General features: G+C 46.9%; 1 protein-coding gene across 6 annotated transcripts in view; it reads left to right on the plus strand.

The window, feature by feature from the left end:
• EVC2 (EvC ciliary complex subunit 2) overlaps nt 1-15,541 on the plus strand; it is a 123,369-nt gene that overhangs the window by 57,129 nt on the left and 50,699 nt on the right. For all 6 annotated transcript variants that reach the window (XM_047718852.1, XM_047718850.1, XM_047718851.1 and 3 more), the window contains 3 exons: nt 3,564-3,888; nt 12,505-12,744; nt 14,918-15,093. In XM_047718852.1, the coding sequence (XP_047574808.1) occupies nt 3,564-3,888; nt 12,505-12,744; nt 14,918-15,093 (741 nt within the window). The remainder of the gene's footprint in view (nt 1-3,563; nt 3,889-12,504; nt 12,745-14,917; nt 15,094-15,541) is intronic.

Consider the following 15,541-nt stretch of genomic DNA (forward strand, 5'->3'; position numbering starts at 1 on the left):
AACATCCAGGGTCCCCACAAGGGACACCCAGTTCCCAGTGTCACCGCACTCTTCCCTGTTAGATGTCCATGGACATCTTTGCTTTGCTTTCAGGCCCTCCCATCCCAAAGTGATCTACCAGTCAGGTGTCATGTCCCCCCTAAGCCATGCTGCCTGTAACATATTTGATGTTCTTCCCCTTATGAGTTTTCCAGGTAAAGGTGATCCAGAGGTCAGACCCTCTTAGGGACTTGGCCAAAGTTTATCAAACTTTTCCTCTCAAAGCAAAGCAAAGCAAACCAAACCAAAACAACAACAACAACAAAATAATAGGCCCAAACTCATTCGGCACCATTGGAAGTTGCTATGACAACCAACTGTCATTAGCAAAGGCTCAAACATCCCTTCTGTCTATAGACTTTATGTCAGAATAACTGGATTATGGAAGAATCTCAGCTTTAAGAATGTGGTAGGGATAGAATTAGAAAATGTGCATTTTTCAACCCTTAATGAAATCGTGGGTTTAAGTGACAGTTACACGTGGATGCTAAAGCCATTAGGTAAAGTGGGTAGATTCAACAGATCATGTTGTCCCGCCTTGAACCTACTGTTCTTAGTAGTGACCCACCGTCTGACCTGATGGGAAGCACACGGTACCACTTACGGGGTATTTTGGATAGCAGATTAAGTCTGATTCTAATCAAGACCTAAGAGCCAACTAGGACTTTACAGGAAATACAGAGGCTAGAGGAACAGTGACACCCGTGAAAAGAATCCACCAAACCCAGAAGGGGGGGCATTCTGCAGGATAAATAGCCCAGCCTCCCCAACAGATCTGTGGCATAAAAGAGGAAACGGGGTTGGTGGGGGCCAGAATAAAATGGACTTAACTGACACTGGGGGATCTTGTTTGGTTCTTGAATGAAGTTTCCAATTGTAAAAATCGTTTTGACACATTTGAAATCGTTTGACTAATGACTGATATTAATTATTGGAGTTACTGTTAATATTTTAAATATGATTGATAATATATATGGTGTGATCATGACATCAAGTTTAGGCAAAATAGGTACACACATGTTGATATACATATACACATGCTTATATAGGTATATATCCTTGGCGGTTAAAGATGCACACTGAGAAATTTACAAGTAAAATGGAAGACATGGGATTTGCTTTAAAATGCTCAAACCCTGGGGTCCTGGGATCCAACCCCGTATCAGACTCCCTGCTCAACACCAAGCCTGCTTCTCCCTCTCCCTCTGCCTGCCATTCCCACTGCTTGTGCTCTCTCTCTCTGTCAAATAAATAAAATCTTTTTAAAAAAATACTCCAACATTAAGAGAGTAAAGAAAATGAGTTTGGTAACTAGTGACAGTTTTTGAGGTTGGGTAATGAGTGCATTGGGAGTCATACTCTTGTCTCTACTTTTATTTATTTATTTATTTATTTAAAAAAAATTTTAAATGATTTTATTTATTTATTTGACAGACAGAGATCACAAGTAGGCAGAGAGACAGGAAGAGAGAGAGAGAGGTGGAAGCAGGCTCCCCGCCGAGCAGAGATCCCAATGTGGGGCTCGATCCCAGGACCCAGGACCCTGACCCGAGCCGAAGGCAGAGGCCTCAACCCGCTGAGCCACCCAGGCGCCCCTTGTCTCTACTTTTAAATGGTTGACAATCTCTGTAATAATGTTTTCTTGAGACACTTGTCTTTTTACAATAAGATGCCACTTTCTCCCATCAAATTTTCACAGATTTTTTTAAAAGATTTTATTTATTTATTTGTCAGAGAGATGGAGCGAGAGAGCACAAGCAGGGGGAGCAACAGGCTCCCTGCTGAGCAGGGACCCTGGGATCATGACCCGAGCCAAAGGTAGATGCTTAACCAACTGAGCCACTCAGGCATACCTAATTATCAAAGATTTTTAAGCATTGTAGAGGGAGGGGTGAAATAAGGATCCTACTGCTTTGCTCGGGGAGTTTTCTGGAAAGCGGTTTGGCAGAACATTCTAGAAGGCTTTGAAACATTGCTCACATTTGATCCAGTGATTTCATTTGTGGATCTCATGCAGATTATCATTGTGAATAGCAAAAGCTATTTACTAAGATAGTTACTGCCGGATTATTTAGGTTTTGAGTTTCTCAAGTAACCCAAATATGTGACACTAGAAAAATAGTTTAAATGAATCATGGTACATCACAAGGTGAACCATTTTGCAACCATTATTTTTCAACCATTGTAAAGGAGAACTTTGCAGTTTTGTTTTGTTTTTTTTTTTGTTTTAATTTTTTTATTTATTTGAGAGGGAGAGTACGCACGAGAGATGGACAGAACAGGATCAGGAGGAGGGGGACAGGGAAAGGAAGAAGCAGACTTCCTGCTGAGCAGGGACATGGGGACTCAGCCCTAGGACCCTGGATCATGACCCAAGCCAAAAGGCAGACCCTTAGCCAACTGAGCCAGCCAGGCAGGCACCCAACCTTTACAGTTTTTAAATACCCCCAGAAGATACCTGTTACAATGCTGATTGAAAAGAAATGGACAGAATTGTCCTTGCCTTTGTGTAAAGGCTATGCATCCATGGAAAATCATAGGCACAGAAAAAAAAAAATTGGAAGCAAATACAACCAAATGCGTTCACTGGTTCTGTTGAAATGTTGGCCTTACAGTGAGTGAGAGCTTTCTGTCTTTATTTTCCAGGTATTTTTAATCATGAATATAAATTAATTTTTTCTGTGCATCATTTTATGGCTGTGTAGATACATAATTATTATACATAGAGAGATATAATTATAATATAATTATAAAGGTATTAGCATACTGTAAAATTCACCCATCTTAAGGGTATAGTCTGATCTGTTACTATAAAACACATGGTCACACAACCACCGCCACAATCAAGTTCTAGAACCTGGGCCCTGTGAAACATCCCATTGATATTTCTTGAGTACACTTTATTTTTAGAGCACTTCCAGATTTACAGAAACACTGGGAAGCTAGTGTGGAAAGTTCCCACTTTCCACACTGAAACAAATGTGTACCATTTGAGTACACAAATCTGTACTCAGATTTGCCTGTTGTTCACGTTATATGACGATAGGCCACTTACTACAATCAGTGAGCCAATGTGATACACCAGGATTAATCGAAGCCCAACCCTCATTCAGATTTCCATAGTTGATCTTATGTCCTTTTCCTGTTCCAGGATCCCATCCAGGGTACCATATTACATTTAGTTGTTATGCCCATAAGTTAATTTTTAATCAGAAAAAAGAAAAATTAATTTCAGTTTACAATCCTCCAAATATATTAACTATCCATTTTCTCCTCAGCCTTCTTGTTATTATTTTCACTTGTTGACAAGGACCAGGCCTTGTATTAGTTCTATTCCTTGCAGTTTCCAGTGGAGCACCCTGCAGATTCCCTATATGGAGCAGGAGGGAGGGAGGAAGAGGAGGAGGGAAAAGGGAAAAAGAAAGCCCTTACCTACAAGAAGTAAAAACCTCAGAGCTCTGAGGGACCTTCGGTTTCTGCTGTGGCTTCATAAGTCATGTCCTCTTGACTTTCGTGTCTCCCAGGCTGGAGATTGCAACGCTGAACCGGGCAGACTCAGACCTGGAGGCTTGTCGAACCCAAATCAGCAGAGACATCATTGCCCTTTTGCTGAAGAACCTGACCAGCTCTGGCCACCTCTCCCCCCAAGTAGAGAGGAGGATGGGTGCTGTTTTCAAAAAGCAGTTTCTGTTGCTGGAGAAAGAAATTCAAGAGGAGTATGATAGGAAGATGGTGGCCTTGACGGCTGAATGTGACCTGGAAATGAGAAAGAAGACAGAAAGCCAGTACCAGAGGGAGATGGCAGCGATGGAAGAGGCAGAGGAGTTGCTGAAACGAGTCAGTGAGAGGGTAAGGCAGCGTCGAAAGGAGGGCTTCATTCGCCTCTCTGCTTTCTCTCATATATCTGCTCATCCTTCCACCCATTCACCCACCCAGCCATCCTCCTGACCCATCTCTTCATCTCCCACTCCCTGCCCTTCCATCCACCTGTCATTCAGCCATTTATCTGTCCATTCACCCACCCACCACTCTTGCATCCACGTGTCCATCCATCCATCCGTTCACCCCTCCACCTACCACCCTTCCATCCACTTGTCCATCTACAGTCCTTCTCTCCATCCTCCCAACCACCACCCTTTGACCAGCCTGTCCATCTATACATCTATCCATCTATCCCGCTACCTCCACATGCTTCTGTTCACCTGTCCATCCACCCATCCATCTATCCATCCACCTACCACTCTTCTACCTACCCATCCAACCATCTATCTGTCCATCCACCCATCTACCTACACTCTTCCATCCATCTACCTATCCCACCTGTCCATTCACCCATCCATCTATCCATCCACCTATCACCCTTCCATCTACTTGTCCATCTGCAGTTCATCCATCCATCCATCCCTCTACCTATCATTCTTTCACCCACTCATCCACCCATCCATCTGTCCATCCACCTATTCAGCCATCCATTCACCCATCCATCTAGCCATTCACTCACCTACTATGCTTCCATCCACCTGTCCATCTATACATCCATCCATTCATCCACCTACCACTCTTCCATCCACCCATTCACCTAACCATCCACTCATCCACCCACCATCCCTCCATCCACCCACTCACTACCCTTCCATCTACGTGTTCATTCACCCTCCCACCCACCCACCCACCATTCTTCCATCCACCTGTCCACCTATATACATCCACTCATCCATTTACCTACTACCCTTCCATCCAAACTTCCACCCATTCATCCAACCACCTACCACCCTTCCATGTACTTGTTCATTTACAGTCCATCCATCCATCTACCCACCCACCACCCTTCCATCCACCTGTCCATCTATCCATCCATCCTTCTACCTATCATCCTTCTGTTCACCTGTCCATCTACCCATCTGTCTATCCATCCACCTGTCCAGTCACCCATCAGTTCACCTATTCATCTATCCATTCACCTACCCACCACTCTTCCATCCGCCTGTCTGTCTATACATCTGCCCATCCATCTTACCTACCACCCTTCCTTCCACCCATCTATCCATCCATCCATTCATCCACCTACCACCCTTCAATGTACTTGTCCATCTATAGTCCATCCATCCAACCACCCCCCAACCACCTTTCCATCCTCCTGTCCATCTCTACATCTAGCCATCCATTCCCCTACCTGTCATCCTTTTGTTCACCTGTGCATCCACCTGTCCATCTACATACCCACCACCCTTTCTTCTACTTGTCCATCCAACCATCCCAAACTTATTTAGAAAGACTTTATTGACCACTCACTGCCTCTCGGTCACTGGACTAGGCAGTGAAGTACTGAGGAAATGAGACATGGTTCTTGGGTTCAAGAAGTTCATAGTTTAATGAAGCATCTTCATGTATAGAAGATGTGACCTCATTCAGCTATACTAGAATAGACATATGTTCACAGGTTCATGGGACATCATGGGGAGAGTAAAAAGGCTTCATTCATGGAAGAGTGCACCCACAGAAAGCATGGCTCAGGGAGGTTGTGATGTCAGAGTGTGTGTGTGTGTGTGTGTGTCCATCTGGGCTGCACTCTGCCAGGTCTTGGAGCCCTCCAGCACCAGCTCCACCGTCAGACAAACCTGGACTCCCATTCCAGTATATTCCAGTTCTGCTCCTGAAGGGTGTAATTAGCACGACTAATTACAAGGCTGAGGGCGCCCCCTTTCGGCTGGCTGGGAGAGGAAAGAAAAACTCGCTGGGGCATGGGCTGCTCTAGACTCAGTGCACAGTGCTCAGATCTGAGAGTTCTGACCCCTCAGGCTTCTCAGGGCTGACCTCTGTTGATCAGAGATGAAGTCTCATTTTTCTAAGAAATGTGTCTGTTTCTGTCTTGAGGGAATCGTGCCAGAGTTTTTTTCTGAGTGTGTCAAATCAAGCCTGATTTCTGTCTTCTTCTATGAAAGAGCAGACTTGTGAAGCTCCTCTGGCTTGAGCCCACATTTCCAGGTCTGGAAACCTGTCATCTTAGGGAGGTCTAACACCTGCTTGGGAATAGGCTTCTGAACTGCTAACTTCCATTCCCCAGACTGCTGGCCGGCACAGATATCTCCTGGCGGTGGACAAACAGGGCTGACAGCTCATGGCTCTCAGCGGGTCATCTGCCGTCAGCCCTCACGCAGAAACAGATCAAAAGAGGAAAGATTCATGCTGTCTTAGCCCTGCCTTCTCCCTTGCATTCAGTTCCCCTTACCTTAACATGGATCCTGTTTGAGGATGAGGCTTGTTTTCTGCTTGGCTCCCGTATGAGTTTCTGTGGTTGCTCTTTTTTTTTTTTTTAAGATTTTATTTATTTATTTGACACAGAGAGAGAAATCACAAGTAGGTGGAGAGGTAGGCAGAGAGAGGAGGAAGCAGGCTCCCCACTGAGCAGGGAGCCTAACGCGGGGCTCGATCCCAGGACCCTGGGATCATGACCTGAGCCGAAGGCAGAGGCTCTAGCCCACTGAGCCACACAGGCGCCCCTTTGTGGTTGCTCTTAACAAATGACCACAGATTTCGTGGCTCAAAGCAACAGATTTTTATTCTTTCACAATTCTGGGGGCCGAAAGAACTAAATCCAGGTGTCCGCTGGCACGCCCCGTCTGAAGTCTCTAGGGGCGCGTCCTTTCTTGTCTCTCCCAGCTTCTGGTGGATCCAGGCGTTCCTTGGCTGGTGGCTGCCTCACTCCTGTCTTGACTTCTTGTCCTCGCATGGCCATCTTCCATCTTGGGACCGTCTATCTCTTCTCTTATAAGGATGCTTGTCTTTGGAGTTAGGTCCCACCCAAATAATCCATGGTGATCTCCTAAGCACCTTATCTTAATTACATCTGCAAAGATCCTCATTCCACGACAGCCTCAGTCGCAGGTTCTGGGTTAGGATGTGGTTGTGTGTCATGGTGGGGAGTGGGGGTGGGGAACGCTCTTTCCACCACCAGAGTTCTGCCAGCTGACCCCCTTCTCTGACTTCCTTCCATGACTATATTGGTCCATGCGGAATCTCCCTGAGCCTGGCACTTCAGAAACCGTGTGGAGCTCACAGTGCCGTGACAGCCCCTAAACCATCTCATGGTCTCTCACTCTCTTTTCTCAAATTTGTTATATCTTTTGTTCCCATGGACACAGTGCATGCTTGGAAAGTGTTAGAAAACAGGAGTCAGCAACTAGATCCATGAGCCCAGACTGACCTGTGTGTGGAGAATGGTTTTTATGTTTTTAAAGGATTGTAAAAAATCAAAACAAAACAAGCAGAGGAATATGTGACAGCAAACCCTAGGGGGCCGGCATGCCTTAAAATATTTATCCGGCCCTTTAGAGAAAAGCTTGTCAACTCCAGTTCCAAAACATAAAAAGAAAAACCTTGGGAAAAAAATACGTAGAGCCCACATCACCATCCAAGGCAGACAGACATTCGTTTGGTCTGGGTTTTGAGTTCCTGCTATGCACCTGACCCTGGAGATAGAGGGATGTTAAGGCAGCCCCCACTCCTATCGTACGATTTCAGCATATATTTTGACCTTTTGCGTACCTTTTTTTATTTTTTTTAAATCAAAATCAGGAGCATACAGTTTATAGAATTGTATGTTTTCACTTAATATCAAGGTGTACACATTTTGTGATTGTAGTAAGTGCTCTCACATGTAAGTTTCGGCCATTGTTCTAAGCACATTACACAGGCCTTCTCATCAGATCTTCACATCACCTCGGTGAGGTGGGAATTGATAGGATCCCACTTTTCCAGCTTAGGAAACAGATTCAGAGAGGGTCCCCTGCCTGTGGACACATGGCTGTGGCCAAGACGAGGACCCAGGCAGCAGGCACCCACCCCGCACCTGCCCACTGGCGTGGTGCAATGGTGTGTCATACACCCTCACTGCTGTGGGCCTGGGTAATGCATCCTGCTGGGCTTCTGCCTTTAGCAAACTAAAGGCTCCCTGGAACAATGTAGTTTTAAGTGTTTCCCAAATACTGGCACGGGTCTTAGGACCACAAGGAGGGATGGCGGGACAGGGTGCTCCTGCTTCCCTGTGTACCTTCCCCCACTCCCCAGTCTGCTGGCTTGCAGCAGGAGGCCCCCATCACTCTGGGTCGCGTGGGTCACCCTGTTTAGACCAGTCGCCTTATCTGAGTCAATGTGCTTCCAAAAGTAGCATCTGAATGGCAATGTCAGTAGAGGTATTTCTCTTCCAGCCCTTGCAAGCCACTCCATCTTACAAAATTGCCAATGACCTTGTAACTTATGTGTATATTTATCATAGTCAACTTTAAATAAAAGGTATGGAAATATTTTGGACATATTACACCAATAAGCATTCTTTTTTTTTTTTTTTTAAGAAAACTGAGCAGAATCAGGTTTTTTGATTAGAGTGTAGGAATTCTACTAATTAGAGAGGAAATTTGTTCACATTTAAATGCCTGTGTCATCTCATAGGGTTTTTAAAGTGTGTCTCTGTTGAGAGGCCTTGGGGAGAGTGGTGGTGACCGTGGACTGCGCAGAGACAGCTTGGGTTCAGGTCCTCACTCTGTTCTTGCAGAAGGTGCATTGCTCGGTCCTCCTGGGTCTCAGTTTCCCCATCCTGCAGTTGGGGATACAATTTTTACAATTGGGCATCTTGCTAAACTGAGTACAGGGAGTATAATTTAGTACAGACACAATTTTCTGTTACAGTCTCACATTTTTGATGGTGCAGAGTCAACAATGGCAAGTTGCTCTGGAACAACCTGGCCCAGACCTCTGATTCTATGTTCCCCCCTATTCTCTCCACAGGGTAAGTTACTTTTTAGGGAGCGCTGAAAACCACAAGATAAACATGCCTCATTTCCCTGCGAAGTCCATTGTAGTCGAAAGTTCAATGGGGAGTTGGAGTCTGTGACCATGACTTCAGTATGTCTTTAAAAATGCATATTTGTTGCCGATATGTACAATATAAGACTTCATGTAAAAATGCAGGCTTCCACCTTCTCATGAAATGGGAGATGTACTGCACTGTGTCCAAATTCCTTCAGAGCCCTCTTTGGTGGGCTGAGTCGTGACTGGCCCTATAGGCAGGCCTTGTTCTCCACTTTGCCCCACTCCCCACCACTCCCTAATGGCTCTTATACCAGGACCAGTCTCTCACTTCCATCCACAAGTTGCCTTGCTCCTGCAGGCCCTTTGTGGCAGGGTGTGGGGGTCCCCCTGCTTTATGGCATGGCCTTCTCATCTGTGCCCCCGGGGGATTGAAATAGGTCAGGGGGTGAACACATTTCTGCAGGTCTCTGGACCCCTCAGGAGGCCAGTGTAGATGGAATTGAGGGGGGCTCCCATCATAAATTCGTGTTAGGGAGTATTTAACCATGACACAGGCATATCATTGCCTCATGCCTTATTCTTCAGAAATATAAGTCTAAACAAGGACGAATAACTTTATCTTGGGATTTCCATGTATGCACATGCACTTTTTGTCCAGGCTGTGAAAAGCTATATGGATCTCATCCCATCTTTCATTCCTGTTAATTAAAATAAATTGAGGTTTGCGGCTTGTCGAATTTCATCCTGCCAGGAGAGAAGGTCACATTGATGACTGAATCAGCCTCACTGGGTTCCAGCCCCTCCCTGAGCAGCAGAATGTCCCTGCGCTCCCAGAGTCAGGGGCCTGGTCCCCTCCTGGCTATGGGGAAACCACATTCTGTACTGCAGATAAAAGCTGTGAATAACCCCTCTGTCCAGAAGAGTGACTCACAAAAGTCTGATCCAACCCTGTTTATAAAATCAGCTTTGCAAAAAGGCCATGTTGTTTCCTGGTGACCGAGGCAAACCATGAATACCAGGGAGGCCCCTCCCCCCGGAGCTGTAGGCAGGAGGGAGTTCTGGAGCTTGGGGGCTGAGGCTGCGCTGTACCCTGAGGGCAGGGATTGTCATGTGTTGGCTGCCAGGCTTTTGGGGGGCCCTCTCAAAGTAGCACTCTTCTTCTTGGGCCAGATTCTGAATAAATTGAAAGGTAAGGCAAAGGAGCTGGGAAGTTAAAAATCACCTTTATAAGGCTTCTGTGAGTGATCAGAAGTGGAGGTGGTAGGTCTGGGTGCTCAGTGCCGTGGGTCCGCGACAACCCTGAGTGTCAGTGGGCGTATGGTGCTCTGGTCCCTGATTAGCTGGAGGAAGTATAGCCCTCTCCCTCTGTCCTCACCACCCTCTGACTTTCCTGGGTTCCCACTTAGCCTGCACAGCCACTGAGACCATAGTCTCTTGACCTTGACCCCTCGAATTGCTGTGCCCTTCTCCTCAGAGACACGAACACCTTCCCCTGACTTTGCTCCACCAACATGTCCATCATCTGTGCAACTCCAGAACGAGGAGCCTGAAGATTTGGTTTCATCTCCTCTCCTCTCCTGGTGCTGCTGAGAGCTGGGGAAGAACCATGCTCCTTGGATCATGTATTTCTTCACCTGATGTGGACTGTGGCTGCGTCCCAAATCGCCACACATTCAGCTACTTAAGAATAACACCCACTTACCGTCTCTTTCTGTGGCCAGCAGTCTGGACACAACTTAGCTGGGTTATCTGCATGGTCTCAGAGGCCTGAAATCTGGGCTTCATTTGGGCTGTCTGGTGCTCGGTGTCCTGTCCCAGTTCATTCATTTATGCACGGAACTCACCTTGCAATGTGGACAGAGGCCCTCAGCTCCTGCAAGCTTCCCTTCTCCATAGGCTGTTCTCTCTTCTTCAAGGCCAGCAGGAGAATGTCTCTCTGTTCAGGAAGGCCCAGTTCCTCCTTAAGTCAGACCCAGGATCATTTCCCCTCTGGCTAGCTCAGAGTCTACTGATTAGGGACCTCAATTACATCATCAAGATCTCTTCACTTTTGCCGTGTAATAATCAGATCATGGGCTGACGGTCCGTTCGCATTCAGAGTTTATGTCCACACTCAGTGGGGGAGGATTTATATGATGTGGACAGCACAGGCCAGGTATCAGGGTGGGGGGTGTCTTAGAACTCTTCCTCCCCAGGAGGAATTAACTGCAGTCCCCTCCTGGGGCACGAGTCTTTTGCACTAGCCGGAGTGAGAAGGTACCAGGAACCCAGTGCTGGCGTGTCTCCTCCTTCCTACCTTCATCCTGAGCACATGAGTACAGGCATCCAGGAGCCATTTCTTAATGACTCTGCCTCCTTTCTTACCCAAATCATCTCAACTTCGGCTTGATTTCAGGTATTTTTCTGTTCAACTAAGTCAAGTGCAAAAGATGTTGGAAATAAGTGGGAGAGTCTAACAGCACGATCTGTTGATGTTTCCATTTTGCAGACTATTTTCAGGCAGTTTGATTTGCAAATTTCTATCCCTGTGAATTTTCTGCTTTGAGACTGCTCTGAAAAACAGTAAGATAGCAGGGAAGGACAGGGTGCTGCAGTATTTCCCAGAGCTTAGCGGCTTTATTATTGCCAGCGTGGGACATGTGTGTGTTCCACATGAGTGTGTGTTTCCTGTGCGTTGTTGTGCATATGTTTATGCACTGTGTGCTGCTGTGTGTGTATATGTGCACTATACATTGAGGTGTGTATGCCTGTATGCACCTGTGCGCACTGTGTTGCTATGTGCATGTATATTGTGTGCTCGTGTGTGTATGCATGTGTGTACCTATATACATATGCATGTGTGTATGTACCGGTGTGTTGCTGTGTACATGTATATTTTCCATGTGCATGTGCACTATGTTCATACATGTGTGCTCATGTGCTTATGTGTGTATGCACTGTGTGCTGCTGAGTGTATATATGTGCTGTGCGCGTGTACACGTGTGTATGCACTATGCACTGCTCTGTGCATGTGTGCATGATGTTTATGCACTGTGTTGCTGTGTGCATGGATATTTGCTGTGTGCGTGTATGCATGTGTGTGCCTGTATACATGTGCATGTGTGTATGCACTGTTGTGCACGTGTGTATTTGCCATGTGGGCGTGCACTATGTTCATGCATGTGTGTGCATGCACTGTGTTGTGTGTACATGTAAGTATGTGCATTTGTGTATGCATGTGCAGGCACACACAGCACATATACACACACAGCACTGCTGTGTGCACACATGTATGCAGGCATGTGCGTATATACTTTTGCGTGTGTGTATGTGCTGTGGTGCTGTGGAAGTGCACAGTATTCCCATATACATGCATATTTGCTATGTGCTCATGTGTATGCATGCATGTGCCCGTACACATGTGCATGTGTGTGCACACTGTATTGCTATGTGTGTGTGGGTTCATGCATGTGTGTGTTCATGCACGTGCGTGCCTGTGCACTTGCATATGTGCATACGGGCACATGTATGAGCATGCATGTGTATATATGCATGGTGTGTTGCTGTGTGCATGCACATGTGTGCCTGTGTGCATGCGTGTGCTTGCATATTGCCTGGGTGTGCCCGTGCGTGCCTGTGGGTGTGTCATCTCTCACCTTCTGCCCCCTCTGCCCACAGTCTGCTCTGGAGTGTAGCGGCCTCCTGAGGACCCTTCACGGCCTGGAACAGGCGCACCTGAGGAGATCACTGGCTCTGCAGCAGGAGGAGGACTTTGTCAAGGCTCACCGGCAGCTGGCCATTTTCCAGAGGAATGAACTGCACAACATCTTCTTTACCCAGATAAAAAGTGCTATTTTCCAAGGGGAACTAAAGCCAGAGGCAGCTAGAATGCTCCTGCAGGATTATGCCGACATACAGGTAAGGCTTCAGATCAGGCTTGTGGCGATGGGAGTGTGACTTCCCATAACCGTGCCGGTGATTTCTCCTCTCCCGGACTCTGTCCTGTCTCTTCTCTTGGTTGTGGAGCAGGAATGCACTACCACCTTTTCCTTCTGCCTCTGGACGTGCAGATGAGTTTCCAATAAACAGGGCCATTAGTAACTTGAAGCCCAGGCCTGGGACTCAGGCTGACTTGGATTTGATTTCCAGTTCCACCGGCCGTCAGCTCTGTGGCTTTAGGCAAACGGCCTGACTTTCCTGAGCCCCAGGTTCATCACATGTAAAATGGAATAATAGAGCTAATTCTCGGAAATTCTGCGCTTGGCACGATATACATTGAATCCATATGGCAGCGGAAAACACATAAATATACATATGCCTCTGCGTGTGTGTGTGTGTGTGTTGGTGTAGACCCAGGCCTTGCAGTCCATGTCAGCAGATGCCTGGGGGCCTCTGTGTGTGTTCTTCCATGTCAGCCTGAGTGTGAATATTATTAATCCAAATGGAATAAATTACTAAACGGTAGCAAAAATAGTGATCCGAGGCCATCACCATTGCTGGGGATTTCTCAGGCCCATGTGGAGTATTTTACACACACATGTACACATCCAGCGTGAAATCATTGGTGTGCGGTCCAGTAGCAGATCTCGCGTCCCCCTGGGGTGAGAGTGGTGAGGAGCAGGGCTGTGCCAGAAGACATTGAGTGACCATCCCCAAAAGTCTCCTGATAGTGAGTCTTGCGGGATGAGGGGGCTACTCTTGGGAGGCACAGAGCATGGAGAGAATGAGCCAGCCTCTCCATTTTGCTCTAGGTTTTTCCTGCTCCAACCTCAGTGAGAGTAACTAAAGCAAGAATTCTATTCCCAGGGGGGCATCCAGACCCCAAGGCATCATGTGGGTCTTGATGGATTTTGCCGTCATTTTTCTCCTCGTGATGGCCAGTGGTTGATTCTCAACCCCGGGACATTCGAGCTAGAATGTGTGATTGTCAGTCATAATGGAGTCAAGAAGGAGACACCCACAGGTGATAATGGTAGCAGGACACAGGCGTCTTTGACGCCAGCTGCTGGGGTACTGGAAGACAGCAGCTCTGCGTCTCCTTATGAGCACAAGCCAGCGGTTCCCGTGGATCTGGTTTCATGGAGAATAGGAATATTGCCTCCGTATTCCCGTTATATGGATTCTGCTGCCAGCAAGTCAGGGAGATACCAGTATTCAGCCATATCTGACCGGCCATTCTGCTTTTCACTGTCTGGACAGTGCACGTTCCCAGGCATCAAGAACTGGAGATCCCACATCTTTGGTTAGAGAGGAGACTGTCCGTGGCATCATACGTATCTTGCTGAACAGAGCATTGATCTTTTTGGTGGCCCACTGCAGGGAGACCATTTCCACAGATGGGAAAAGACAGCAGAGCCAATCAGGGTGATGATTCCACTTGGGCTAACGTTTTAATTACTGCTGGTTTGATTACCATGCCACTGGTCATAGCTGCATTTTGGAGCAGCCTACTATGATGTTAGAGCACAGGTGCCGGAATTAGATTACTGAGTTCGAATCCCTGCTTCACCATCTACCAGGAGTATGATGCAGACTCAGTTTCCTCATCTGTGAAATGGGGATAATAGTACTCCCTCTCTACATTAAGTTAAATAAGGTATGAAATGCTCTGAGCCCAGTGCAGGGCCCAGAGAAGAATCCCCAGTGTAAGGTAGGTTATCTCTGTCTTGTGTTTGGGGTTCATTATCTTGATTCCCATCTCCTCCACGAGGGTGGAAGTTCTGGGGGTCAGGGCTGATGGCTGATTTATCCCAGAACATAGCACCTGTGTTGGTGCTGGGTTTTGAGAACCCCGTGGGTGAAGGCTGAGTGACTGGGTGAGCTTTGTATCCCCTTTCCTAGGGCAGTAACGTTGTTTTGACAAGTCCTAACTCTGGGTCTAGAAAGCACTTTTCCAAGCTCTCATTCCTTATTAATAGGTCATTTTCTTCTAAGCCTTTGTTAAGAACGGGGCATTTTAAGGTGTTAATCCCCATGCTTCTATGCCTGTGTGTTTTCTTCGGGAAGGAAAGGTAATACTTGATGGGTCTAGGAAGAACAGTCTCTAAATTTTAATCAGGCATATTTTCTTGATTTTTTTTTTTTTAAACAGGAGAAATTAGAAGAGCTGATGGATTTTCTCCAGGCCAGTAAGAGATACCATCTAAGTAAGAGATTTGGCCACAGGGAGTACTTGGTTCAGAACATGCAGTCATCAGAGACCCGTGTACAGGGCCTTCTGAGCGCTGCTGATGCCCAGCTCACCCTGTTCATCCAGAAACATGAGCGGTAAGACTCGAAAGCCATCCCAGAGGATGCACAGGAAACGCCTTGCCTTGCTGTCCTCATTAGAGTACCCCCATGCCGCTTAGTCAGCGAATGCACTGACGGCTCCTAACTTACTCCTTGAGAATTCTCTAGGCGTAAGAATCTTTTGCGCAGTAGAATTTCTGAGACCTTTATGATAACTGGGACAGCCATGCGGTGAACCTTCCATGTGCCCTTCATTCAACCTCAGTGGCCAGCCCTGATGTCACTCTATAGCTCTACCTGGAGTCATCTTTTTTTTTTTTTTAATAAGTATTTTATTTATTTATTTGACCAAGAGAGTGAGAGAGCACAAGCAGGGGGAGCAGCAGAGAGAGAGGGAGAAGCGGGCTCCCCACTGAGCAGGGAGCCCGACACAGGGCTCGATCCCAAGACTCGGAGATCGTGACCTGAGCTCAAGGCGCCAATG

Source organism: Lutra lutra, chromosome 2 (assembly GCF_902655055.1).
Source record: "Lutra lutra chromosome 2, mLutLut1.2, whole genome shotgun sequence".
Lineage (NCBI taxonomy): Eukaryota > Metazoa > Chordata > Mammalia > Carnivora > Mustelidae > Lutra > Lutra lutra.